Source organism: Vipera berus (assembly GCF_964194415.1).
Source record: "Vipera berus genome assembly, chromosome: 1".
Lineage (NCBI taxonomy): Eukaryota > Metazoa > Chordata > Lepidosauria > Squamata > Viperidae > Vipera > Vipera berus.
The window spans coordinates 186,431,115-186,458,403 of record NC_138202.1 but is presented as its reverse complement, the minus strand read 5'-3'; the positions used below and the strand labels follow the sequence as shown (position 1 = coordinate 186,458,403).

Genomic DNA, 27,289 nt, shown 5'->3' with positions numbered 1-27,289 from the left:
AAGCAACTTAAAGCTTTTTGAGATTCGTGAACTTTTATCCCCAATTTATCCCATTGTTTGCCCAGATAGCCCTCCGTATCACCAACTTGAAGACAAAGGGAGAAGGAACGACCAAACCTAGCCAAACACTGAAATGGATAATAAAGTGCCAAGCAGGATTAAAAAAACTCAAGTATCTGTTTGCAGCAGAGCCCGAAAATAAAGCCTACCCTGAAAATAAGTACTAGCTTGAGTCCTACCCCCAAATTTTGACTTCCGGTTTTGATGCCGCGGCAATGCAGATGCAAGAAGATGGGGCTCCTTCTTTTGCATTTGGTTTCGCCCTGCTGGGGGACCCTGGAAAGGGTTGAAAGTCACCCTGTAGAGGCGGCAACCAAGGAGGGGACTCTTGTTGATCGCGGGGGGATGGTAGCCCTCCCATTTGATCTGAGGAAGCCCTCCAAACTGGTGGGGGAAAGACTGGCTGCATTTGTGTAGCCAGTCTGAAGCTGCTGACAATGGAAATCAACAAGCACTACCAAGCAACTTTACAGCAACGTAGATGAAACTGGGTGAGACCTGATCCTTTCTTTATGATTTTAAGATCTCTTCCTGAAAATCTGCCCAAAGCGCTCCCCCCAATGAAAGAGGGAAAGAGAATTTCCACCCCATTCCCTCAGAAAAGAAAAGCAGTGAATTACTTGGGGATATTGGCGAAAACTATAAAGCTTATCTGAAATTAATATATACATACAGCTTGAAAATTTGGGGACTAAAAGTGTTTTAAGACCTTTTTTTTAAGAAAAAGACTTGAAAAATTTACAATATAGGTTTTGGATCTAAAAATTGGAAAGTGGCATTGATGACATCTAGTGACGAATTACAGCACTACAACTTATTTATACTAAAAGAAACCTGGCCTGAAGCTCAGAACTAGATAAGACTTTGGCTGGCCTTGGAAGCTTTTACTATTGAGAAATTGCAGCTGAGAAAAAAGGAATAGGCTTGGGGGCTGCTTATCTAGTTGAGATGATAAACATTCTAAATTTGGCCTGTCTGAATTTTTAACATAAATACTGACTTTCAGAACTGTATTGTGGATTTATTTTATTATTATTTTTGTAGAAGAAACATATAGAACACTTTGGATTATAAATCTTGATTGTTAAACAATCTTCAATGGTTCTTTTTCTCCCTGGAAAGGAAGGATATATTTCTTACTGGACAGAAAAATTTGAATTTTACTTGTATCTGCTTAGGGGAGATTCAGGAATGGACAACTGGTTGGATAAATCTATAAAGGCTACTTATAAAAAATAAATAAAAATAAAATGGATGTTTCATACTCAGCGTTAAATAGTAAAACACCATCTTTAACATCTGTTCCCAGTAACCTTAACTTCTCACATCACCAAGAAAATATTGATGAAAACCAGAAATTCTCTCCATGTTGAAATTAATACAAAAAACAATTACTTTAGCTTGTGAGCAGGTTAATAATAAGGAGGAGGGGCGGAGCCAAGATGGTGGAGAGGCAGCAAAGGCTGTAAAGAGCTCCTCCAAAAGTAAAAGTTTTATTTTATTTTACTTTATTTTTATTTTAACTTTTTAACCTCTTTTAATATTGTATTTTAACTTACCCCTTTTTAACTTTTAAACCCATTTTTAACCCATTTTAACCTTTTAAACCATAGTTTTAAACTTATTTTTAAACCTGTTTTAACAAACCGAATGGGGAAAAGAAGGAAGAGGCAGCACTCTGCAGCAGAAAGTATATCCAAGCCTTTGAAGCAGCAGAAAATGGAGGATTATATTGCAAACAGACTGTCTGCTCCAGTAAGTAACTCATTCGCAGGCACCTTATCAGATAAATTTAATTTATGTGACTCATTGGAATGGGACTTACAAACCGAACTGGAGAGCAGACAGCGTGTGGAGTTGTCTTCCTCCCTCTTGGAGAATGGCTCCCCTCTTTGGAATCTGGCAACAGCCTCTTTTACACAGGAGGGAGATGTAGCAAATTTGAAGGGGGAAAATGTGACAGACTTCCTCTCTAGACAATGTTTGCTTACAGCTCAAACTGTAAACTCAATATATGATCTCTTGTCAATTGTCATAAATAAGGTCGACTGCCTGAAAGACTCTTTCGCAAAGTTTGTTAGGAGCCACCAAAATACTGTAGAAGGACTTGGGAGGATAACCATGGATAGACATGGGATGGCTAACTCAGAAAATGAAACTAGAGAAAGACCTTGTTCTCCTCCCAAAAATTTGAACACCTACAGAGAAAACACTCAATCAGGCAAAGGTCTAAGAGATGACCAATATAACTATAGTCTGCAAACTAACCAGGTTACTTTGCAAATTTATGACGAGAGTAAATAGAGGGCGTTGGAGCAATAGAAAAGCTATTAGGCTGTCTCTGAGCCAGCTGCTCCGCTGTGAATTCACTCTGATAGATCTACTACATGCAGAGTAGCTGCCAGCAAGAACACAATGTATGAGAATTCTCCTATCGTTCAAGCAGCCCACAATTCCCTCCATGCTCTTCAGAATGAAGCCCTTTCTGAGCTTTTTCTCAATATTTCCAATAAGGGTCTTTTGCTCAGAAAAAGTGTGCCCACTCCTGAAACAGCATCACCAAGAGGGAACTGTCGCTTTAAATCTAGGCTGCAACAGCCCTCACACTGTTAAGCCTGAGGCTGCTGCAACTGAACTGACCCTGAGAAAGCAAAGAAGCAATATACGAACTGTGTTACCCACAGCTGCAGGAACTGCTGAGGATGTGCCAGAGGAAATGTTGATTGACTTATTCAGTGCATTACCTGAACCTGAGCAAATTAACATCATTCAAAGATTGGATGACCTAAAAGAGGCACTGACGACAACTCAATCTACAGCAAAGCCTCTATTTAATTTGGCTCCACTAACCACACAACCTTGTGACAAGATATTTAATCAACAATCTGCCTTTACCTCAACAGAAAAAAAGGTGTTGTCACACAGGCTGAGAGTGGGGTAACTGCACTGACTGACCCAGCCTCTGAGAAACAACTGAAAGACAAAGGGCTTCATCACACAGTGCCCCCTAAGCTGACAAACACTAAGGACATAATCCAGCTTACATCCTCATTTGATTTAGAAGTTCCCACAACATCTTTCCACAAGATGAACCCTCAGCCATGCCCCTCCAAAAATGGACATAAATCTACATTTATAGACTCAAGCCAGAGTACCTGTCCATTGGAAAAAAAATCATTCTTGGAGCAAGAGCAGAGGCACACTGGCAACCGAGATATAGAGGAGCAACAACAACTTCTGCAACCCATGAGGAGAAATATTGAACCTCACAACAACTGTGTTTATATGGGAAGCTTAGATGATATTGACCCAGCTCCAATGTCAAGTTGACATCTGGCATTTTTACCATCTAGCCAATCAACCAAGTCAGACCACCTTGCCTCTGAGAACCCCATACAGTTGATGACCTGGAACATAGCTGGCTGGAAAGGGATGGTTGATAGTGGACTAATGAGCTTTCTCTCTAGATTTGACGTAATAGCCTTTCAAGAAACCTGGCTAACCAAAGTGGATGAACCAGTACAATTGCCAGGCTTTCAGGGATGGGCCTCCCCAGCCCTAAAAACAAAGAACAAAGGGAGACCCTCTGGTGGGCTATGCATTCTTATAAAGGAAGAGTTGCAAGGGCAGGGAGAGAAATTATATAACGAAGATAAGTATTCGTTCTTTCTAGCTGTCAAATTTGAATATGACCAGTTTGAGTTAATATATATAGAAGATATATCTTCTAAGATAACTTCCAAGCCCATCCAATATTCAGAATTATAGTGCTGGGATGTGCTTGGAGGAATGTACACATGTACATTCCTCCAAGCACATCCCAGCGCTATAATTCTGAATATTGGATGGGCTTGGAAGTTATCTTAGAAGATATATCTATACTGTACCCTCAGGCCATAGTGGTATTATTAGGAGATCTGAATGCTAGACTGGGTCCCTCTCTGTATGAGCTTGCCCAGAAGAAGGGAATCCCAGGGGAGTTCTTTGATAATCATCCTCAGTGGCTCTCGAGAGACTGTAAAAGTAATGCCGCTGGCCTGCTCCTAGTCTCCTTAATTTTTAAGGGTAATCTCCAAATTTTGGGAGGTAAGGACAAGAATTATACATACCCTTATACATACCCTGAGTGGTAACTCAGCCAATTCAAGTACTGTACTGGATCTCTTTTGTGTGTCTAGAGATAAGGCTGACCTCTTCTCAGAGGTCACAGTACACCTTAGCGACAATAGCGACCATCAGCCTGTAAGTGTGACATTGCAAGGCCGCTCAGATACAAGACCATATAACATGGCTGACAGATGGCTCACCAAAAAGGTAGAGGTGACCCAAAATAAAAGGTTAACTTGGGCCAAAGTTGATACTAAGGCAATATTAGAATGCCTTAAAACAGAGAATGCTACTAAATGGGCTAGAACAATACAGTCATCTACTACTGACTGGATGTCAGCCTTCAATGCATTCTCCAATCTTTGTAACATACTGAAGAAACACCTAACAGCTAAACCTATTACAAAAAGAGCCCAAGTGGGTAGACCTCGCTGGTTTGATCCTGATTGCCAGCGAAAGAAAAAGAAATTGAAGGCAGTCATGAGGCTTATACAAGCTAAGATGCTGCACGCAAGAAGGGAATATAAAAAACTATAACATTAAAGAAAAAACGTTTTGCCATTTCAATCTGGTCAGAACTTGAGTTGGCTGCCAGAAGTCATAATTCAGTATTATTTTGGCACTCTGTAGCAGGTATCCTGAAGGAACAGAGATTTGCATTTGACATACCAATCTCTGCTGCGGACTGGGACAATTATTATCAGTGCTTGTTTGCCCCCACCGAACCGGTAAAGAAATTATTTTTAAACAGTGATTTGGTAAATCCTAGAACTCTCCCCCCTTGGCCACCAGTCTCAGAAAAGGAGATACAGTCCATCATTAAAAGCTTAAAGAGCAATAAAGCCCCAGGCGAAGATTTTTTACCAGCAGAATTATTTAAGAAATTTCCCAACTGGTGGGGCCCTGTATTAGCAGGTCTTTTTACACACATAAATAACACCTGCCATATACCAGATGGGTGGAAGATGGCAATAGTTGTCCCCATATAAAAAAGGGAATAAAAAGGATCCTAGTAATTATAGGCCCATCAGCCTGATTGACATTGTAGCAAAAATATATGCTAGGTACCTTTTGAACAGAATTGAAATCTGGGTAGAAGAAAACAACATCCTCACAGAAGAACAAGCAGGTTTTAGACAAAACGGATCTACTATTGATAACTGCTTTGTTTTGAACCATCTAATTGCCAAATATGCCTATAAGAGGGGACCCCTGTTTGCTGCTTTTATAGACCTTACAGCAGCATTTGATATGGTAAATAGAGACGTACTATGGAGTAAATTGACATCTCTTAAAATAGAACCCAGACTCCTGGCTTTGATTAAAGCCCTTTACACAAGTACCTGTTTGAGGATGCAGTATGGGGTTAATGGGGCCCTGACTAACAGGATTCACACAAATAAAGGTATAAGGCAAGGGTGTATCCTGGCCCCATTATTATTTAATTTATACATCAATGATTTGCCAGGGTTAATGAAGGATTCCATGGTACACATGCCGATGATCCTAAATACTTACTGTAACAGCTTGCTTTATGCTGATGATATGATTTTATTATCATACTCACAAGATTCAGCTCTTATTGCCAGGATAACTGCCTAATCATTAGCAAATCTAAATCGAAAATAATGGTGTTTGGAAGAAACCATCAGAGACATAAGTGGCAATTATTTATTTATTTATTTATTTATTTATTTATTTATTTATTTATTCAATTTCTATACCGCCCTTCTCCCGAAGGACTCAGGGCGGTTAACAGGGCATATATAAATAACAATACAAAAATTAAAAAGAAATTAAACAAATGCCCGATTAAAATACAATAACAATAAAAACAGTAAAAGACCCATTAAAAAAACCCTAATGTTCCCCATCAGGCCAGACCAGCTAGTTCAAATAAGTGGGTCTTCAGCCCGCGCCGGAAGGAGCGAAGGTCCGATGCCATCCGGAGCTCAACCGGCAGTTGGTTCCATAACGCCGGAGCGCCCACAGAGAAGGCCTCCCCCTGGGGGCCACCAGTCGACATTCCCTGACCGGAGGCACCCTGAGGAGGCCCTCTCTGTGGGCACGCACAGGGCGGAGGGGAGTTGACGCCGGCAGCAGGTGGTCCTCGAGGTATCCCGGACCCATGCCATGTAAGGACTTAAAGATGATGACCAAAACCTTGAACCTCACCCGGAAGACAACTGGTAACCAATGTAGCTCACGGAGCAAAGGTGTAACATGGGAGTACCGGGAAACTCCCAAGACAACTCTCGCGGCCGCATTCTGTACCAGTTGGAGCCTCCGAGTGGTCTTCAAGGGAAGCCCCATGTAAAGAGCATTGCAGTAGTCCAGGCGAGAGGTCACGAGCGCATGAGTGACCGTACACAGGGCATCCCGGTGCAGATAGGGCCGCAACTGGCGCACCAGGCGAACCTGGGCGAAAGCCCCCCTAGTCACAGCCACTATATGATCTTCCAGAGTAAGTCGTGAATCTAGGAGGACTCCCAAGTTGCGAGCCCTATCCACGGGGGGTAAAGACTTACCCCCCATAAGAAGAGATGGAATATTTTGAATGTCCCGGGATGCCGGAATGCACAGCCACTCAGTCTTGTCAGGGTTGAGTTGAAGTCTGTTCCTCCCCATCCAGGCCCGAACCGCCTCCAGGCAACGGGACATCACATCGAGGGCATCACTGGGGTGGTTTGGGGTCGAAATGAAAAGTTGGGTATCATCAGCATATTGATGATACCCAACTCCAAAACCACGAATGATCTCACCCAGCGGTTTCATGTAGATGTTGAACAGGAGAGGCGAGAGGACCGACCCCTGAGGAACTCCACAAGCGAGAGTCCTAGGGGTCGACCTCTGTCCTCCTGCCAACACCGACTGCGAGCGTCCCAGGAGATAGGAGGAGAACCACTGAAGAACTGTGCCTCCCACTCCCAATCCCCTGAGACGCCGCAGCAGGATACCATGGTCGATGGTATCGAAAGCCGCCGAGAGGTCTAATAGGACAAGGACAGAGGAATGTCCTCTGTCCCGAGCCCTCCAATTAGATGGTAAACCAATTGAGCAGGTTAATACTTTTGTATACAAAAGTAACTTTTTCCAAGACTGGATCTTGGGCCTGCCATCATCAACGGAGTACATTTAGAGCAAAAGCCTGTTTGAATTTATTGCTCAAACTAAAGAACCATAGTTACCCAGGGTCCCTAGCTCCATTACTCAAGGTTTATAAGGCTAAGGTTACCACAATGCTCTTGTATGGAGCAGAAATTTGGGGTCTTTACTCAACCACAGTTTTAGAACAAACACAGTCCCAGCACCTGAGATGTATTTTGGGTGTAGATCCAAGAACATCTGCTGCAGCAGTTAGAGCTGAATTGGGAATTCATACAATTCAGGCATTATCTAAAATTAGAGCTTATAACTACTGGTGCAAAGTTAATGAAATGGAGACTGATAGACTCCCCAAATTATTTAGATTTAGATTTGATTAGATTTATATACCGCCCTTTCCCGAAGGACTCAGGGCGGTTTACAGGGAATTTTAAAATCACATCAATATAAAATACAAAGTTAAAAGAGAATTAAAAGATTAAATTATCCCTGAAAATAAAACCCCAGTTAAAATTCTCAGCCTGGGTCAGAGAGCTCAAAGAGCCAAGTTTTTAGGTCCCGGCGGAATGAGCGTAGGTCAGGGGCAGTCCTGAGCTCCACGGGCAGCTGGTTCCAGAGGGTAGGCGCACCCACAGAAAAGGCCCTCTCCCTGGGTGTTATCCGCCGGCAATCTTTTACCGGCGGCACCCTGAGAAGACCCTTCCTCTGCGAGCGCACTGGACGAAGGGAACTTGATGCTGGCAGCAGGTGTTCCCTTAAATATCCCGGACCCAAGCCATTTAGGGCTTTATAGGTCATCACCAGCACTTTGAATCTCACCTGGAGGGCAACCGGAAGCCAATGCAGTTCACGGAGTAGAGGTGTTACATGGGAGTATCGGGAAACCCCCATCACAACTCGCACGGCCGCATTCTGCACCAGTTGTAGTCTCCGAATGGTCCTCAAGGGCAGCCCCATGTAGAGAGCATTGCAATAGTCTAAACGGGAGGTCACAAGCGCATGAGTGACTGTGCGTAGGGCATCTCGGTCCAGGTAGGGTCGCAACTGGCGGACCAGGCGAACTTGGGCAAAAGCTCCCCTGGTCACGGTTCATATATGATCTTCAAAATTGAGCCGTGAGTCCAGGAGGACGCCTAAGTTGCGAGCTTTATCAATGGGGGGTAACACCTCACCCCCCATCATTAAAGGTGGAATAGTTTGGTTAGCCCAAGATGCCGGTACATAAAGCCACTCAGTCTTGGCAGGATTGAGATGAAGCCTGTTTCTCCCCATCCAGACTTGGACCGCCTCCAGGCAACGGGACATCACGGCGAGGGCATCGCTGGGTTGGTTCGGGGTAGAGAAAAAAAAGTTGGGTATCATCAGCGTACTGATGATACCCCACCCCGAAGCCACGAATGACCTCGCCCAATGGCTTCATATAGATGTTGAACAGGAGGGGCGAGAGAACCGACCCCTGAGGGACTCCACAAGCGAGAGGCCTTGGGGTGGATCTCTGCCCTCCCGTCAACACTGACTGCGAGCGGCCCAGGAGATAGGAGGAGAACTACTGTAAAACGGTGCCTCCCACTCCCAGCCCCCTGAGACGTCGCAGTAAGATACCATGGTTGATGGTATCGAAAGCCGCTGAGAGATCTAATAGGACTAGGACAGAGGAGCAACCCCTGTCCCGAGCCCGCCAGAGATCATTCACCAGCGCGACCAGTGCCGTCTCCGTGCTGTGCCCGGGCCTGAAACCCGATTGGTACGGGTCCAGATAATCAGTTTACTCCAGGAACAGAGGAAGCTGAAGTGCCACCACGCTCTCAACAACCTTCGCCAAAAAGTGAAGGTTGGAGACTGGATGGGCAGGCTTTTTGAGGAGTGGTCTCACCATCGCCTCTTTCAAGGCGGCGGGGAAGACACCCTCCTTCAAAGAAGCAGTTATTACTGCCTGGAACCAGTCTCGTGTTCCCTCTTGAGCCGCATAAACCAGCCAGGAGGGGCACGGATCCAACAAACAAGTGGTGGAGCTCAGCCTCCCCATGATCCTGTCCACATCATCAGGGGAAACAGGATCGAACTCAGTCCAGATAACAGGCTCAAGACCGTCTGATTCCTCTACGTCAGACTCCACCCAGTCAGAGTCCAAACCGGCCCAGATCTGAGCAATTTTGTCCGTCAGATGATGACTAAACTCCTCGGCCCGTCCCTGTAAGGGATCCTCCCTCATCTCCTGGTTAAGAAGGGAGCGAGTCACCCTAAACAAGGCGGCCGGGCGATTATCTGCAGACGCGATGAGGGTGGCGAAGTAGTTAGCCCTCGCCGTCCTCATCGCAGCAAGATAAGACCTTATAAAGGTTCTTAACTGCAATCAGTCAGATTCGGAACGGCTGGACCTCCAACTGCTCTCTAGACCCCGTCTCCGACGTTTCATCTCCCGGAGCTCCACATTATGCCTACTAGAGCAAATAAAACTACAATCACAAATCTCCTGGATCACCAAACTAACAAATTTTGTGAGAAGCTGTGGCCTTCCTGTTTCTTGCGTAACAGGAGAACTATCTAAAAAAAGAGTTGCCCAAAGAATTAAGGATATAGAAGCACAAGCTGATATAGCTATCCTTAGTAAGGTGGGTAACTTGAAATGGCTGAGTAAATACAAATGTACTTTTCAAGTGGACAGTTATTTGAAGTCACAACTCCCAAAACATTCTAGGGAGATATTTACGAGAGCAAGATTCGAACAGCTTGACACAATGGTCAGATATGGGAGATTTCATGCTATACCGTACAATGAGCGTCTTTGCATTTGCGGAGCGGCAGAGGTAGAGGACCTGGCTCACATCCTATTTGACTGTTGTCTGTATAAGAGGGTGAGAGACAGGTATCTTGGTCTATATACCAAACGAATGACCCATTGGGATCCCCATATCAAAATAACTTATCTTATGTCCGGTCAGAACTTGAAAATAACATTTAACGTAGCACAGTATTTAAACAAAATGATCCGGTTAAGATCTGCATATGTGGGACTGATTGGGGTAGTTTGTAAGGGCGACTCCGAAATATAATGTTATATTTTATCTATATCTTAAATTTGTATTTTATTACTATTTCATCTTAAATTGTATCTTATTTAATTCCATTTTAAATTGTATTTTATCAAATTCCATTTTGGATTGCTTTTATCAAGTTTTGGTGACGGTTTGTTGCTGGAACTTTGCATTTTGATATGGCCCAAGGGCTAATCAATAAAGTTGTTGTTGTTAATAACACAAAGGAGATAAAAGAACAATTTTCTAATTTAAATCTACAAACTCAGAAGACAACTACAGAGAAGGAACCAGCAGAAGCAGAAGCCCTAACTGCACCCTGAGGCTATCACTCAAAAAAGTCTGCTGGGCTCAGTACTTTAACCCAGGGCTTTTCAACCTTTTCACCCATCGTACCACTTTTAGGATATGGCAACATCTGAGTACCACCAGTCACCTAGCAATGTGTCAAAAACTTGATGACCAAAAAAAAAAAAAGGAAAAAAGTGATAAAGTACAGGGAGTCCTCTACTTACAACAGTTCGCTTAGTGACTGCTCGAAGTTACAATGGCACTGAAAAAAGTGCCTCCCAAGCCACAGCCGAGCAAGACACCTGCCTGCCCGCCTGGCGGCACTCTTCCTCCTGTCCAAGGCTTTTATTGTTGTGAGGGGGGGGGAGTTTGGTTTTTATTCCCCCCCATCTGCTGGGTGGTTGCAGCAGGTTTTGGTCACTTCACATGACCCTGGGACACTGACCATCATAAATATGAATCAGTTCCCAAGCATCTAAATGTAAATCACAAGACCCTGGAGATGCTGCAACATTCCAACTGATTGGTGCTTCTTCTGGGCTCAGCAGAAGCACCAGGATCAGCGCCGAGTTCCAGCTGGAGCCTGGCGCTGATCCTGGCACTTCCGCTGAGCTGACAGCCCTGCAGCTCCAGCCATCTCTCGCTCAGGCTTGTGCAGTGCTGCCACCGGTTCAGCTCAGTCCCCTCCCCCGTTACCACCTGCCAGGTGCCAATGTACCAAAGGTGGTACCCATACCACTGGTTGAAAAGCCCTGCTTTAACCGATTTAACTTCACCCTGTGGTACCTCTTGGTGGGAAGAATTTCCTAGCAGATGCTCTATCCAGATTACCACAATATAACATTTCCAAGCTGGAGGTCATCAGACCAATTATCCTGTCCTGGCAACTGGCAGCTCCAGTCACCATTACAGCATAAGCGAAAGTCTGAAACCAAGTGGCAGGGTGCACTATAAGCAGCACTAGAGAAAGACAAAAGGTTCCAAGCACATACAAAAGTATGCATGATGCAAGATAGCTTAACCTGGGTAGAGGCCAAATTGTTTGTCCCTGAAAATCGATGCCTAATGGTCTTACAGAAAAGCCATGACTCCAAAGTAGCGGGCTTTGTCAAAACCTTGCATTTGGTTAAATGCAAGGTCTGATGGCCCTTATTAAAGGACATAGAAGGCTATGTGGCCAGCTGCCCTACCCTCCCCTTTGCCAAAAGGTGTTGGGGAAGGCGCCTGGGTTCCTCCAGCTAGCAGCAGAGCCTAAAGTGCCATGGAAAAGAATGTTGATGGATTTTATAGTAGAACTTCCCGAAAGATTGGGAAATACTGTAATTTGGGTGATCACTGACTTATTTTCTAAACAAGTACATTTTGTGCCTTGCCAAAATATCCCTTCCGATCATACCTCAGCAAAAATGTTCATACTGTATGTATATTGGTTGCACAGTACCCTAGAGAGAATAATATTGGACAGCGGAATCCAATTTAGTTTGCGTTTTTGGCAAGACTTTTTAAAACTTTTGGGAACCACCCAAGGGCTTAGCTCCTCCCATCATCCTGAAATGAACAGGGCCTGCGAATGTATGAATGGGATCTTTGAACAGTACCTCAGATGTTACATTAACATATCTCCTCCCTTTTGCTGAGGTTATTTACAATAAATCAGTACATAGTAGCACAGTTTTCTTAAAATAGCCATGGGCCAAGACTTCATATATATCCCTGTACTGCCCCAGGCTACCCCACAAACTGCCTCCTTAAAAGAAACATGTGGCCAGTAGTTAGAAAATGTCAGCCTGCATCTTCACTTTCAAGCTTGCTGTCAGCAGCCATGGAAATGGTGGAGAGGAAGCAGTGGGCACTTGGGTGGGGAAGAATGCAGGAGGGGGAAGCAGAATTTCTAAGGAGCAACGAGGAAGCCTAGACTCAAAGAGGCCAGCTTGAGTTTAAAATTTTCAAGTTTGGGATACACGAAGGTGGAACGATGCACCTGGACCAGTGACTTTCCCAAAATATCTTCTTGGTCAATGATTGAACTCTGGTTGCCTGAATACTGGGTGGTGAGCTTTTGGGTTTGCTTCAATTTGTTTCTTCATGCAAATTTTGCTTCAGATCTTGCCTGACCATTGCTGTATTCAGTTAATTCCTAGTAAAAGTACCTTTTCTCTAAATCCAGCAGATGCCATGCTGAGCCATGCACTGTCCCTGTTACAAGAGGCGATCGAGAACAAAAGAGTCCAGGAAACTCTTGCTCAGATGGCTTCTCAAACTCCTCAGCTACCCCAAGCCAAGTCATGGATGAAGCTGCCACATCGGTAGCCACAGTGGCAGTCAAACTTGCTCAGCCTGGACCAGCGATGATACCAACAAAGCCACCAGCAACAGCAGCTGTTACACGAGTCCCCCCTGCAGGAGCTGTCCCTCGAAGATGCTGGGCTCTAAAGGCCCTCCCCCCTTGGGGATGAAGTATGGGGGAGACCCCAAGCAACTGAAGTTCTTTCTGGTGCAAGTTTGGAACTTCATGCAGGAGTATGAGGCTGAACTGGGGACAGAGGTAGCCTAAGTAAGATGTGTGACCATGGCTCTTGAAGGTGCAGTAGCCTAGTGGATGGTCTCCCTCCATAATGATGATGCTTCCCAGCTGCGGAACTATGACTTCATGGCGGCCCTCTGCCAACAGTTCAAGGACCCACTGGCAGAGTGCAAGACTTGGACCTGGATGAAAACCATCACCCAAGTTTGGTGGTCAGTGTATACCCAGGAGTTCCGAGAGCTGGCATGACTGCTAGCCACATGGCTCAAAGATATCCTGATTGTTTGCTTCAAACAAACATCTGCATCTCACATGGGGCCCCACACACCCTACAACACTGATATGTGTTGGTGGATGATGTAGAGATCGACCAAGCCCCAGACCAACACCGTGGTAGGAATGGATGGAGCAAATCCTCCCCTTCTGCATGCAAAGAAATCCTGAGGTCAGCAAAGAGCAAGTCTGTACCTAGACCGAGGTTCACAGCATGCTTCAAGGAAGATGGACACCGTGATGCAGAGTGCTAATCAACCAAGCCCAGCCTAAAGGCCATAACAACTCCAAGGAATAAGATGAAGAAGCCAGCTCCCAGGAACTGGGAGCTGTGGAGGTCACCAAATTCTCCCCTCCTGACTCTGAGGGGCTGGGAGTTCCATCCAGCTCAGGTGAGAGTAAAAGTCACTATGACAACAACTCATGGTAAGTCAACCTAATACCTGTGGCCATTCCTGTGGAACTAGAGGTTCATTCTTTACTAGTTTCAGGTTGCACCAGGTGTGTGGTTAGCCCTGAGGTGGCGGAAAAGCTGGGACTGAGACTCAAGTGGCTGAAGGTGCCAATAGCTTTTTGCCAACTTTTTATAACTGAGTGGGTGGAGATGAGAATGGGAAAGCACAAGGAGACTCTGAGTTTTATAGTGGTGCTGGGAATGATGAGGCCCCTCCTACTCAGACTGTCTTGGCTCCAGAAATGGAACTAAAAGTAGGAGGCTTTTAAAGATTCAGCATAAGGTGGCCAAGACAGGGGAAGAGATTCTGACACCCAGAGGAAGGAAAACCAAAGGACAGAGGGAGTTGGGGGCAGCAGCACAGGAGCGAACCCAGAATCCCCAAAGAATACTGGGATCTATGGGGTGTGTTTAGTGAGAAGGGCTTCGACACACTCCCGTCCCATCGCCCCACTGACTGTAATATTAAAATCCTTCCTGGGGCTAAACTCCCAAAGCCTAAACCTTACTCAGTGACTCCATGCAAGCTTGAAGAGCTCTGCACTTTCATAGATAAAAATCTAAAATGTGGATTTATTCATCCGACTAAACCACGAGGGGCAGCCCTGGTGTTGTTCTAGGAAAAGAAGGATGGAACTCTTAATTGTGCGTTGACTATAGAGGGCTAAACACACTGTGCATAGAACATGTCTACCCATTGCCCCTGATGAAGGACATGGTGGCGCATCTAGCCACAGGCAAAATCTTCACTAAATTAGATTTGCAGGAGGTTTACTACAGGGTTAGGATCAAGGAGGGCAACAAATGGAAAACTCTGTTCAACTGCCCTCTGGAATGTTTTCAATTCTGGGTGCTCCCCTTTGGTCTGCATAGGCCCCCATGCAGTAGTCAAGTTTTGCATGACTATTTATATAAGGAGTATTGGTGTATTTTGATGACATTTTAATATATACTGAGTCTATGGAAGAGCATGTGAAATGGCTGCAAGCAGTCCTAAAAAGGCTCTCAACAGCCAAATTGTTTGCAACATTCTAAATGTGAATTTCACCAAGATAAAATTGATTACTTAGGTAATGGAGTGGAAACGGACCCAGAAAAGGTGAAGGCCACTGCCTTCAGAGTGGGCCCCTACCTGGACTAGAAAGTAGTTACAGAGCTTCCTAGGCTTTGCCAATTTCTATCAGCAAAGATTTGCAAAGATTGCATTACCAATCACCCACCTTTTAAAAACTAAGGATGAGGGCAAGCTGAAGCTGAGTCTGCTGTTTTAAGTGGACCATGCACTGCCAGTTTTTTTCAGTTAAAAAAACTCAAACAGCTGTTTGTGGCGGAGCCCATGCTAAAGCATCCCAATCCAACTGTTCCTTTTGTAATTCAGGCAAATGCAAGTGATGTAGACATGGGGGCTGTGCTACTACAAAGGAATGCCCAGGACCTGCTACAACCATGCATGTACATCTCTTAAAAACTTACTGGGACTGAACAGAGGTGGGCAGTATGGGAGGAGGCATATGCAGTGCAGTGGGCCTGCTTACTTGGCACATTTCCTAGAAGGGGCAAAGATCCCGTTCAAGGTGTGGACTCACCATAAGAACCTGGAAGCCCTGAAAACTCCATGCAAGTTATCCTCTAAGGATGTTTGTTGGGCTCAATATTTTAATTGGTTCAATTTCACCATGCACTATATTCCAGGAGGGAAAAACTTTATGGCAGATGCTTTGTTCAAGTTCCTCCAATATAATAGTATTAAAGCTGAGGTGATTTGACTGGTCATCCCCTCAAAGCAGTTAGCAGCCCCAGTAACAACTAGATCTCAAGGGGGAAAGGAGCCTGAACTTTCAAATGAACTGCGAGAAAAGCTTAAGGAAGTGCTGGAGCTTGATTAGTGTCTGCATCATGAACAATGGACTGGCTTGGGTTGGAGCTAAGTTGTATGTGCCCTCAAATTTAAGGAGCACTATTTTAAAAAGTACTCATGACTCTAAGTCAGCAGGACAGTTTGTATTTATAAAAACCTTGCACTTGATTAAGCTGCAATCTTGGTGGCCTTCTTTGAAAAAAGACATTGAAAGCTATGTAGCCAGCTGCCTAGTCTGTGCAGCAGCTAAGAGGACACCAGGGAAGCCAACAGGACTTTGGCAGACTGTGGCCATTCCCCAGGCACTATGGAAAGAAATATCAATGGACTTTATTGTAGAATTACCTGAAAGTGGGGGGAACACTGTTGTTTGGGTTGTTACTGAACTTTTTTTGAAACAGAAATCTTGCCCCCAAATCCCCTCCTCAAAAACGTTAGCTAAACTTTTTGTACAACATGTGTTTAGGTTGCATGGTGCTCCTGATAGCATTATTTCAGATAGAGGGATGCAGTTCACATTACAGTTTTGGCAAGAATTTTTGAAGCTGTTACTAACTGTCCAGGACTTAAGCTCCTCCCATCATCCTCAGACTAACAGGGCGTGTGAGAGAGACAATTTGGTCCCAGAACAGTACTTCAGGTGCTACATTAATTACCAGCAAGACAATTGAGCTCACTGTCCATTTACAGAGGTGGTATACAACAATTTTGTGCGTAGCAGCACCAGGTTTACCCCATTTAAGGTGGCCTCTGGTCAGGACTTTGTAGCTATGCCAGAGCTACCTCAAAAAAAAACCCTCAAATACCCTCCTTACAACTCCAAAACACTTGGCCAGTAGCTCTGGAAGATGCATGTCAAGCATATAAGAAACAAGCTGACAAAAATGTGTGAAATATAAAGATTTTAAAGTGTGTTATAAGAATTTACCTTTCCACATAATATCTAAAGTCCACCAAACAGTCAAGGAAACTAGGCCCTAAATATGTTGGGCCATTCCCCATCATTAAAATAATTAACCCAGTCACAGTACAATTGGAATTGCCTAAGAACCTTAAATGTATTCACCCTGAAACCATGTCTCCCCTTCGCCCTACACCTGAGGCCCCGCCTGTGCCCATTTTAACTAAAGGAGGGCAGCATTTTGAATTTAAGGAGATTCTAGATTCTAGGAAACATACGTGGAAGATCCAATACCTTGTTGTGTGGAAGCATGTCTCCCCCTTGCAATCTGTGTGGGTGGATGCTAAATATGTCCAGGCACCTAAACTCCTCCAAATCTTTCATAGAAAATATCTTGACAAACCCTGAATGGATTAGTGGTTTTAGTTGGTTTATATTGCTGTATTTTATCTATTTGTATTTTGTTCTCTTATTTTAGAGCTAACGCCTCTCTTAAAGAAGGCCAAATGTCAGCTTGCAACTTTGCTTTCTTTCAAGCTTGCTGCCAGCTGCCATGGAAATGCTGGGGTAGGGAGAAGCACTGGGCATCTGGGAGGGGAAGCATGCAGGAGGAGGAAATAGAATTTCTGAGAAGCAATGAGGAGGTCTAGTCTCAAAGAGGCCACCTTGGTTTGTTTAACATTTTCAAGGTCAACCACCCTGGATTTCGAATGCACAGAAGAGGAACAGTATACATGGAGCAGAGATTTCCCCCAAATATCTTCTTGGCCAGTGATTGAACTCTGATTGCCTGGCTAATGGGGGCTGGGCTTTGGGGTTTGCTTCAATTTGTTTCTTCATGCAAATTTTGCTTCAGATCTTGCCTGACCATGGCGTACAGGTAGTCCTCAAATTACAACCACAATTGAGCCCAAAATTTATGTTGCTAAGTGAGAAATTTGTTGAGTTTTGCCCCATTTTATGACTTTTCTTTCCAGAGTTGTTAATTGAATCACTACTGTTGTTAAATTAGTAACATGGTTGTTAAGTGAATCTGGTTTGCTTGTCAGAAGGCTGCAAAAGGGGATTACATGATTCTGGGACACTGCAACTGTTATAAATATGAGTCATTTGTCAAGCATCTGAGAGTAAATCACATGACCATGGTGACATTGCAATGGTCATAAGTGTGAAAAATGATCATAACTCACTTTTTTCAGTGTTGTTGTAACTTTCAACAGTCACTAAATGAACTGTTGTACCTTAAGGACTCCCTTTTCTCTAAATCTATGGAGTTGAGGGTTTTTCTTTCCTAGGGATTGAGCGGAGGCAACTCTGACAGAAAAGCTTTGGAGGAGGTGAGGGAAGCATATAAAAAACAAGCCAACAAGAACCGTTCAAAACCAAGACACTTTAAAATTGGGGGCAGGCTCTACCTGTCCACCAAATACCTGCAATCTAGATAACCCTCCCAAAAACTGGGTCCAATGTACATTGGTCCTTTCCCCATAAAAAGGGTTATTAACTCTGAGACTGTTGAACTTGAATTACCAAAAAGCCTTATGACCATTGCAATGTCACCATGGTCATGTGATTTACTCTCAGATGCTTGACAAATGACTCATATTTATAACAGTTGCAGGAGGCCTGACCAGAGCAGAGACCAGCACCAAAGACAGCATACAACAAACAAACCCCTTCTGCCCAATCTTACCCAACCAGAAGCAGCCCCATTAAAACTAAGCAATCAATTTCTCCCCTTAGATGGAAATACCCAGATCCACAACCTCCCGCTCAAAGAAAATATGAAGACACCTAGCAAAGAAAGAACTAGGCAATAAAGTTAAGAAGCTAGGAGCACAACTAGTGTTCTCATCAGTACTCACAATGAAAGGCCAACACCCATTGAGGGGAAAAAAGAATTTTAGAAATAAACCACTGGCTAAAGCAGCGGTCGGCAACCTTAAATACTCAAAGAGCCACTTGGACCCGTTTCCCAGAGGAAAAAAAACAACACTGGGAGCTGCAAAACTCTCTCGTGCGTGCGCATGCACACAAGGGAGGAACTTGATTGAAAAATTTAATTAAAAAGAAATAGAGGCTGCTGTACATGAGTTCTCTCTCTCTCTCTCTCTCTCTCTCTCTCTCTCTCTCCCCTCCCCCTCTCTCTTCCTCTCCCTCCCTCTCTCTCTCTTTCTCCCCCCCCTCTGATCTTCTGCTCACCTGGCAAGCTGGCTTCACACTGTTCTGGATAAGCTGACACACATTCTTATTGGGCTGGCTCTCCTGCCCTGCTTTCTGCTGCTTCGTGCTTCCTGTGGAGATGCAGCAAAGGCAGGAGCCCCGCCCAATAAGCTTGTCAGCTTCTTGGAGAACAGTGTCTTACACACACACACACACACAGAGAGAGAGAGAGAGAGAGAGAGAGAGAGAGAGAGAGAGAGAGAGAAGAAGGGAAGCACAAGTGCCTCTCTTTGTCCCTTTCTCTCTCTGTGCAAATGGTTGGGAGCCAAGAAAACTTTGGTTTCCTGCATCATGGATTGCATTTCCTACGCAAAGGATTCTTGGCAATGGATGGGCTGTACCTCATGAAAACAGGCAAATATGTACTTGGAAAAAGACTAGCCCAACTCATTAAGGAGGGCTTTAAACTAAAATTGAGAGGGAAGGGTGACCAATTTCTAGGCTCTCTAGACCCCAAAACCAATCACAAGTCCCAAGAAAACAAATTAAACAGTGAGGCAGGCAGTGATGAGAAAAAAAGAAAAACTTAAACAACTATCAGGACATGCAAGAAACATACCCATGGACAAGCATAAAAGTCTTAAATGCTTATATACAAATGCTCAAAGCTTCGGGAACAAACATGGCAAACTAGAAGCAATAGTACATGAGGGAGGGTATGACATAGTTGGCATAACAGAAATCTGGTGGTACGAAATCTATGAATGGAATGGACTGATGGATGGATATAAATTGTTCAAAAGAAAAAAGTCTAAAAAAAGAGGAGGGGGAGTTGTACTATATGTAAGAGAACACTACATATCTACAGAAATGCACATGATCAAAGACAAAATATCTCCAGGATGTATATAGGTCAATATAAAAGAGGAAAAAAACTGACATAGGTGTATATTACAGGCCACTCAACCAATCAGAAGTAATAGATGGACTCTGCCAACCAGCTAACAAATGTATGTAGGAAGCATACCACAGTAGTAATAGGAGACTTCAACTATCCAGATATCAACTGGGAGACAAACTCTGCGGTGAGCAGGAGATCAGTTTCCTAACCAACCTAGCTGACAGCTTTATCACCCAAATGGTGAAGGAGGGAACTAGATGTAAAGCTATACTTGTTGTGATTCAGTGTCAGCCTGTGCTCCCATCAGCTGAGTCTGAGGAATCTGAGGAGGAGGAGGAGGAGTTTGGAGAGCCTTTGGTGTCAGAGGGAGGCTCTGATGCACTGCAGGACTCTCAGCCTGGCCCCTCCAGTCATGTTCTTCATGAGGCTCAGCTGTGTGAGGAGGAGGTGTCGGACTTAGAGGAGTCACAGTTGAATCTGTTTAGAGACGCTAGTAGCAGAAGGCAATCCAGCAGAGTAGAGCAGAGAAAATCAATGAGGCAACTCAGTGAAAGGAGGAGAAGGCACACCTTGGGACAGATAATAAAAGGGGAAGGTGTGGGCGGTGCTGGTTGCTGAAGGTAACCGTTCGGAGACATTCAAAGAGAATCCCGGTCTGTTCTTGCTAATCTGTTTGACTCTTGTTTGTTTATTCTTGTTTGATGTTTTGAATCATTTATTGAAGAAAATATTCTGCTGTTTTTTTTGTTTGAAAGACTTTATCATTTTGGAACTGTAAATAAATTTGGGTTGGGTTTTTTCCAGCCTATTAATTAGTCAAAAGGAAATGAACCAGCACAGGCAAGGACTTACTGTGAGAGAGTCCTCTGGAGCTGCAGAGTGGCTGGGGCGAGGCAAAGGTCCCAGGCTCACTTCTGGCTCACTAAAGGAGAAGGGGGGCAGAGACAGGAGAGGCTATAAAAGGAGGCAGTTTGGGCGGGAGAGGGAGAGAGAAGAAAACAAGCAGCCTTGAGAAGGAGCGGAGTCAGGTCTAGCTGCAGCAAAGGGAAAGAAGAAGGAAGATGGTAGAGGGAGAGGAGATCAAGCAGGCTGGCCATGAGCCAATCTACAACTTCTGTGGCAGCCACGTGTGCTGGCAGCAACAAACAGGCAAGAAATCCATTGGGGGAGGGGTCATACTCCATGTCTTTCTGTCTTAGGCCGTCTTAGGCCCATACTCTTCAATGTCCTCATAAATAACTTAGATGAGGGAATAGAAGGGGCACTCATCAAATTTGCAGATAACACCAAACTGGCAAGAATAGCCAACACCCCAGAAGACAAGCTCAGGATCCAAAAAGATCTTGACAAATTTGAACAATGGGCCCTATCCAACAAAAATGAGTTTCAATGTGGAGAAAAGCCAAGTTTTACATTTAGGCAGGAAAAAATAAAGGTACAAGTGCAGACCTGGCTTAAAAACAGTAACTGTGAGAGGGACCTTGGAGTCCCTAGGGAATGATCACTTGACCATGAACCAGCAGTGTGCAGCAGCAAACAAAAAAGCTAATACAATCCTGGGTTGTATAAACAAAGGCACAGAATCAAGATCATGCGAAGTATTAGTACTGCTTTATAAAACCCTAGTAAGACCACACCTGGAATACTGCAGGCAATTTTGGTCACCATATCACAAAAAAGATGTTGACAGTTTGGAAAACATTAAGAGAAGAGCAATTAAGATGATCAAAGACCTGGAGATTACAACATACGAAGAATGGCTGTGGGATTTGGTTTGGCTAGTCTAAAGAAAATAAGAAATAGGGGAGACATCATAGCAGTGTTCCAGTATCTGAGGGGCTGCCACAAAGAAGAGTTGTTCACCAGAGGGAAGGATGAGAAACAATGGTTGGAAACTGATCAAAGAGAGAAGCAACTTGGAATTAAGGAGAAACTTCCTGACAGTGAGGACAATTAACCAGTGGAACAGCTTGCCTTCAGAAATTGTGGGCGCTCCATCACTGGAGATTTTTAAGAAGAGGGGGCTGGACTAGAAGACATCCAAGGTCCCTTCCAGCATCTATTCTATTCTATTCTATTCTATTCTATTCTATTCTATTCTATTCTGTTCTGTTCTGTTCTGTTCTGTTCTGTTCTGTTCTGTTCTGTTCTGTTCTGTTCTGTTCTACTTTGAAAGGCACTTATATACTAATGATGATCATTTTATAGCCAAGGTATATAAACTGTTTTTGAAAATGAACCAGGAGGATGAATATGCTAAAGAATATGTGATTAAATGGACCAAAAATTGTCTATATTATGCTCAATCAATGGAAAAAAATCTGGATTAATGGATCAACATTTTCATTGAACAATAATTTGACAGAACTGTTTTTTATAAAAAGATGTATTCTTGGTATTTAACTCCTGAGAAATTGTGAAAGGTGTATAAGCAAACATATCTGATGTTCCCTTATACAGCTTTGTGTATGTGCTGAAATGTAATCAATATGAAAATACTTTTTATAATCTTTGGTGGACATTTAAAACTGCCAAGAAATGTTGGCATGTTTGATTGCAAAAATAATCTAAAAATGGATGTAAAATTGAAACCAGAAACTTTTATTTTAGATATTATTTATTTATCAATTAATCAAATTGAAGGGATTCTGTTTATACATATACAATAATAATAATAATAATGGAGAGACTTGCACAGAGGTGGAAAAATATACAAATTTCCATAATTGAAGAATGGATTGTGAAATTAATGGAATTTGTAGAAACGACAAACTAAGTACTTTGATGAAAGCCTATCTAGTTTTGTTTCTCCTTAGAGAACAATTTCAGACTACTTTGAGAAAAATGTTTTGTTCTTAGGCTTCAATGATTAGATCTGCTATGATTACAAAAATATTGTGTATTAGAAACCTGCATTATATATTCTTTTATATATTAAAACAGAGTTAAGACATTATTCTGCTATATAATTTTGTTATTTTGATTGCTTAATTTATATTTTTATATGATGTTAATGTTTTGTTTGAACAGAGTAAGAAGTTATTTTACTATATATTTGTATGAACTGTTTTCTTCAGTTTTTTTTCTTTTCAATTTTTAACTTTTTCCTTGTTTTGATCCCCTCTCCCTAATTTTTCCTTTTCTGTTTATTATATCAGGGAGGGACGGAGGAAGGAAGGAAAGAAGGAAGGAAGGAAGGAAGGAAGGAAGGAAGGAAGGAAGGAAGGAAGGAAGGAAGGAAGGAAGGAAGGAAGGAAGGAAGGAAGGTTTCCCCAATGAAACTCAATGGGGAAACTGGCAGGAAGTAAGAAGTTGCTCTTGCTCTTGCTGCATTTTTGCCACCTGTGATCATTCTGTTTTGGTCAGGAAGTATTTTTGAAAAAGATGATCTAATTGGGAATAGGATGTCTAGGGTTCTGAGATGCCAGATAAAAGAAGTGACTGATCTAGGAAAAGGGTGGGGGTCATAAAAATAACATCTGTTGTGGCAACAGAAGACTCCAGATGCACGAGTAAGTAAATAAGAAGCATAGGATTAAAGAATTTAGAATTTAGAATTTAGAATTTAGTAAGAATTTAGTAAGATTTTGAATGAACAATCCTTCAGCATAATGTTCAATTACCAACAGTCAATGAGAATCTAAAGAAGTAGCAAAATAGTCCTATTGTTTTTATTATTTAGCATACAGTGAGAACATGACAGAAGTAAACATACAAAATCTACGTAAAAAAAAAAACCCCTTCTATGATGGTATTGCAGTGGCCTCACAACTGGATGTCCAATTCAGCAATCCAGGCAATCGCCTCTGGTGTTGCTTCGTGCAGATCTTCTAGGGAACCAGAGAATGCACGACGTGGGCAATCTTGCACAATAATTTGCATATAGACACCACAATTGCAACAAGGGGAATCTTTCCCTCTCCACTGATACAGAGAGGAAGCCAGGCCACAAGAATGTATCTTGGACCTTTCCTCTCTCCAGGCATTCTCAGGTTTAAACTGGTTAGGTGTTAAATGAATAGCTGTTTTCCAAGCTGGCCTACGATTTCAATCTTGTGATGGGTTGCGCATTGTTCTAGTGAATAGGGAGGGTCTTGTTGTTCAGCATCCTTGACCATAACTGAATGACAACTTGTTGTCTTCTAATGTGGGGTGGTATGATATTGCTAAGTACTGTTGACCAGTACACAGGAGTGGGATGCAATATGCCAGAGATGATAAGCATTGTCTGGCACAGTTGGGTATCGAACATTTTGGTGTGGGTGCTGTTAAGTCACATGCTGACACAATATTCAATTGTGGGATAAACCAAAGCCAACGTTATTGTCCATTAGGTGTTAGCATCAGCACCCCAAGATGTTCCAGTCAATCTGTTCAAAAAATTGTTGCAGCTTTTGAATTTTGCAGCTGTTTTTTCAGGTGTTGATGGAAAGTTAGTGATCTGTCCAGTATTACCCCCAGGTACTTCAGACAGTTATTACATTGTAAAATATGGTTCCAGAACTTCACTGAAGGCTGGTAATTTGTGTACCTATTGGTGAGGTGGAAGTGGCCAGTTTTTGAAGTAGTAATTCATCTTCTGGAGATCTTGAGAGAGGATATCCTCTGCCGTTGGTGTTTTTGGATATACTATCTTCTTTAGACTATCTATTCCTATCTGTGATATGAAGGTGTGTATCTGCCTTCAAATGATGAAAAAGTGTCTTAGCATGATGAAGTTTCTTATAACTAATTCTTGTAACTTATTGCAGTACTAGAACTTTAGCCCCTCCCAGAATGGAGAATTAGACAATTCTATTATTTGAAAACCTTTCCTCTTTCAAATAATTTTTTATTTGACCTCTCATTTGGACTACTGCAATGCTCTCTACATGGGGCTGCCCTTGAGGACCACTCGGAGGCTCCAACTGGTACAGAATGCAGCCGCGAGAGTTGTGTTGGGAGTCTCCTGATACTCCCATGTTACACCCCTGCTCCGCGAGCTGCATTGGCTCCCAGTTGTCTTCCAGGTGAGATTCAAGGTGCTGGTAATGACCTACAAAGCCCTTCATGGCATGGGTCCGGAATACCTCAGGGAGCACCTGCGGCAGTGCGCTCCCACAGAGAGGGCCTCCTCAGGGTGCCACCGGTCAAAGAATGTCGACTGGTGGCCCCCAGGGGGAGGGCGTTCTCTGTGGGCACGCCGGATTTATGGAACCATCTTCCGGTTGAGCTCTGGATGGCGCCCGACCTTCGCTCCTTCCGGCGCGATCTAAAGACTTACCTGTTCAAACAAGCCGGCCTGGCCTGATGTGTGACGGGTTTGGGTTTTATTGTTTTTTATGTATTTTAACTTAACTTATTGTTATAGTTTTTGGGCATCTTGTTTAATCTTTTTTAACTTTTGTATTCTTGTTTTTTAACATGTATTGCCCTGTTCACCGCCCTGAGTCCTTCGGGAGAAGGGCGGTATACAAATATAATAAAATAAATAAATAAATAAATAAATAATTTTTTCATGCCTCTTGACATATTCATTTAAACATTATTTAAAAGTTTTAAATCTCACTGAAGTGGTGGATTTAACATTTGTGTTTATGTTTAAGTATTTACGTTCTTAAGCAAATTTTCATACAGAATGATTTGGTATTTTTTTCTTATTGAAATCAATATGCTTGACACTGATTAGTTTCTAAGGTATCTATTTTATCAAATCATAAACCACATCATTTTGTATTAAGTTTTCATTATTTTTACTTGACATAAGCAGTTTGCCTACTATTTCAATATATTTTAAATTGCTTTTTTCCCCCATTCAACTTAAGTCACTGGTTATTCTCCTCTGAAGAATAAAGCCTTTGTAATTGAAAGGAAAATACTCTCCAGTGTCAATGTATATCTCCTAAACTCTGTTATCCTATTAAAATAATTGGAAATTCTTATCTAACTAAACAAAAACAATAGTAGTAAACATGGTTGCTTTATTCTGCCCGCCCACATTGGCATGTTTGTTACTTGGCAAGTTTGTATCAATAATTTTGTGTTCTTTTGTGTTCTTTTAAAGTTTACTATTTTCTTTGAAAGTTTACTTAGATTTTGTCAGTTTTGCATTTTGTGCCTATTCTTCAGGTGTGGATAGTTGGCAATATAATTGTGAACAAGATAATATGCAAAAATAAAAATGAATGGGGCTGTATCATGGTCAGATTCTGGAAATGGAGTCTGTTAAAGTGGGCCTGGTAGCTACAAAAAAGGATACTCAGGAGGCTGCTTTTGCTCAACCTAAAGGGCATATATTTAAAACAATTTTTTATTCACTTACCCAATCCACTATAAGGATTTTGTTCACGTTCAGTCTTTGCTGGAGAAGTCTGGCAGAAATGGCTACAGAATTAAAATAGCAAAACCCCCTAAAAGGAAATGGAATTTATAAATGAAAGTATGAAATTCTGAATACAAGTTTCAAAAATGTTCCAATGGTAACAATACTTTTACAATTTTGTCTGTTACTATTCAAAATGTAGATATACAGATCTATTTCCTTAAACACCATTAATTAAATTATACAATTATATTTTATACATTAAAAATACCAATAATCAAACCACTTTTGGTCAATATGGCAAATTATTGTTTTAAAACCCAACAACACTTAACTGATTGAAAGTTTAAATCTTTACAGAATCCTGCTTTCATTTGGTGGCAGTTATAATTTACAAAATATTATTTTCAGTAACCAGAAACCGCAACAGTTAAGAAGTCAACAAAGAAATGCTGCCAGAAAGGCAAAGCTAAAGTTTTCATGGTATCTTTATTTATATCTTTATTTCCCAAACCAACTGAAAAAATTGTTTAAATATTTGGCATTTATGAAGGGGTGAAATGGATGCTTTAAACTTCTACAAGGCTTATGGCACTCATTTTACCCTTAACCCCACCCTAAGCTCTCCAACTGCTAAAACAAAAAGCTCTTCTGGAAGATTACAAACAGCCAATACATTGCCCAGCTAAGTGAAAATTCCCAGTCCAAGTACAGTCACATACTTACATAGGGGTACTTTCTTCTGCATGGTGACCAGGAGGTCGAACTACAGCAAATCCATTCTATCAAATGGAAGTAAAAACAAACAAAAAAAAACAACAACCCATATTTGAAAGATTAGACACTAAAGCCCATATATATTTCAAGCACGTAAAATTTCTGGAGCAAAGTTACTGGATTGTTTCCCAAGCATTCTGTTTTTATATTAGTCAGATACAGTTGGTCCTCGATTTATTACAATTGAGCCCAGAACTTTGGTCATTAAGCCACTGTGGTCATAAGCTGACCATGTGACCAGACTTGATTTTGTAACCATTTTTATGATAGTTGTTAAGCAAGTCACCATTGTTGTTAAGTGAATCACAGTTATAAACTTGAGTTCAGCTTATCCAGTTTATCCAAAGAGCTTTTTTTGCCAGAAAATGGCAAAAAAATGTTGCAAAATGTAATCATGTGGCCCTGTGCAATCAGTTGTAAATGCAAGGCAGTTGCCAAGTGCCTGAAATGCTATGGGGGTTGGTGCAACATCCTTAACTTAGAGGACACGTTAAGTAATTTTTTCCAAAGCTATTGTAACTTTTAAAACTGTCATTAGA

At 42.5% G+C, this 27,289-nt stretch overlaps 1 protein-coding gene across 4 annotated transcripts in view; it reads right to left on the bottom strand.

Annotated features, from left to right (window-relative positions):
* The window catches only part of HDAC4 (histone deacetylase 4), a 392,113-nt gene that overhangs the window by 54,320 nt on the left and 310,504 nt on the right, over positions 1-27,289 (bottom strand). For all 4 annotated transcript variants that reach the window (XM_081338797.1, XM_081338799.1, XM_081338798.1 and 1 more), the window contains 2 exons: positions 26,700-26,755; positions 25,974-26,061 (listed from right to left, as the gene is read on the bottom strand). In XM_081338797.1, coding sequence (XP_081194923.1) covers positions 25,974-26,061; positions 26,700-26,755 — 144 coding nt within the window. The remainder of the gene's footprint in view (positions 1-25,973; positions 26,062-26,699; positions 26,756-27,289) is intronic.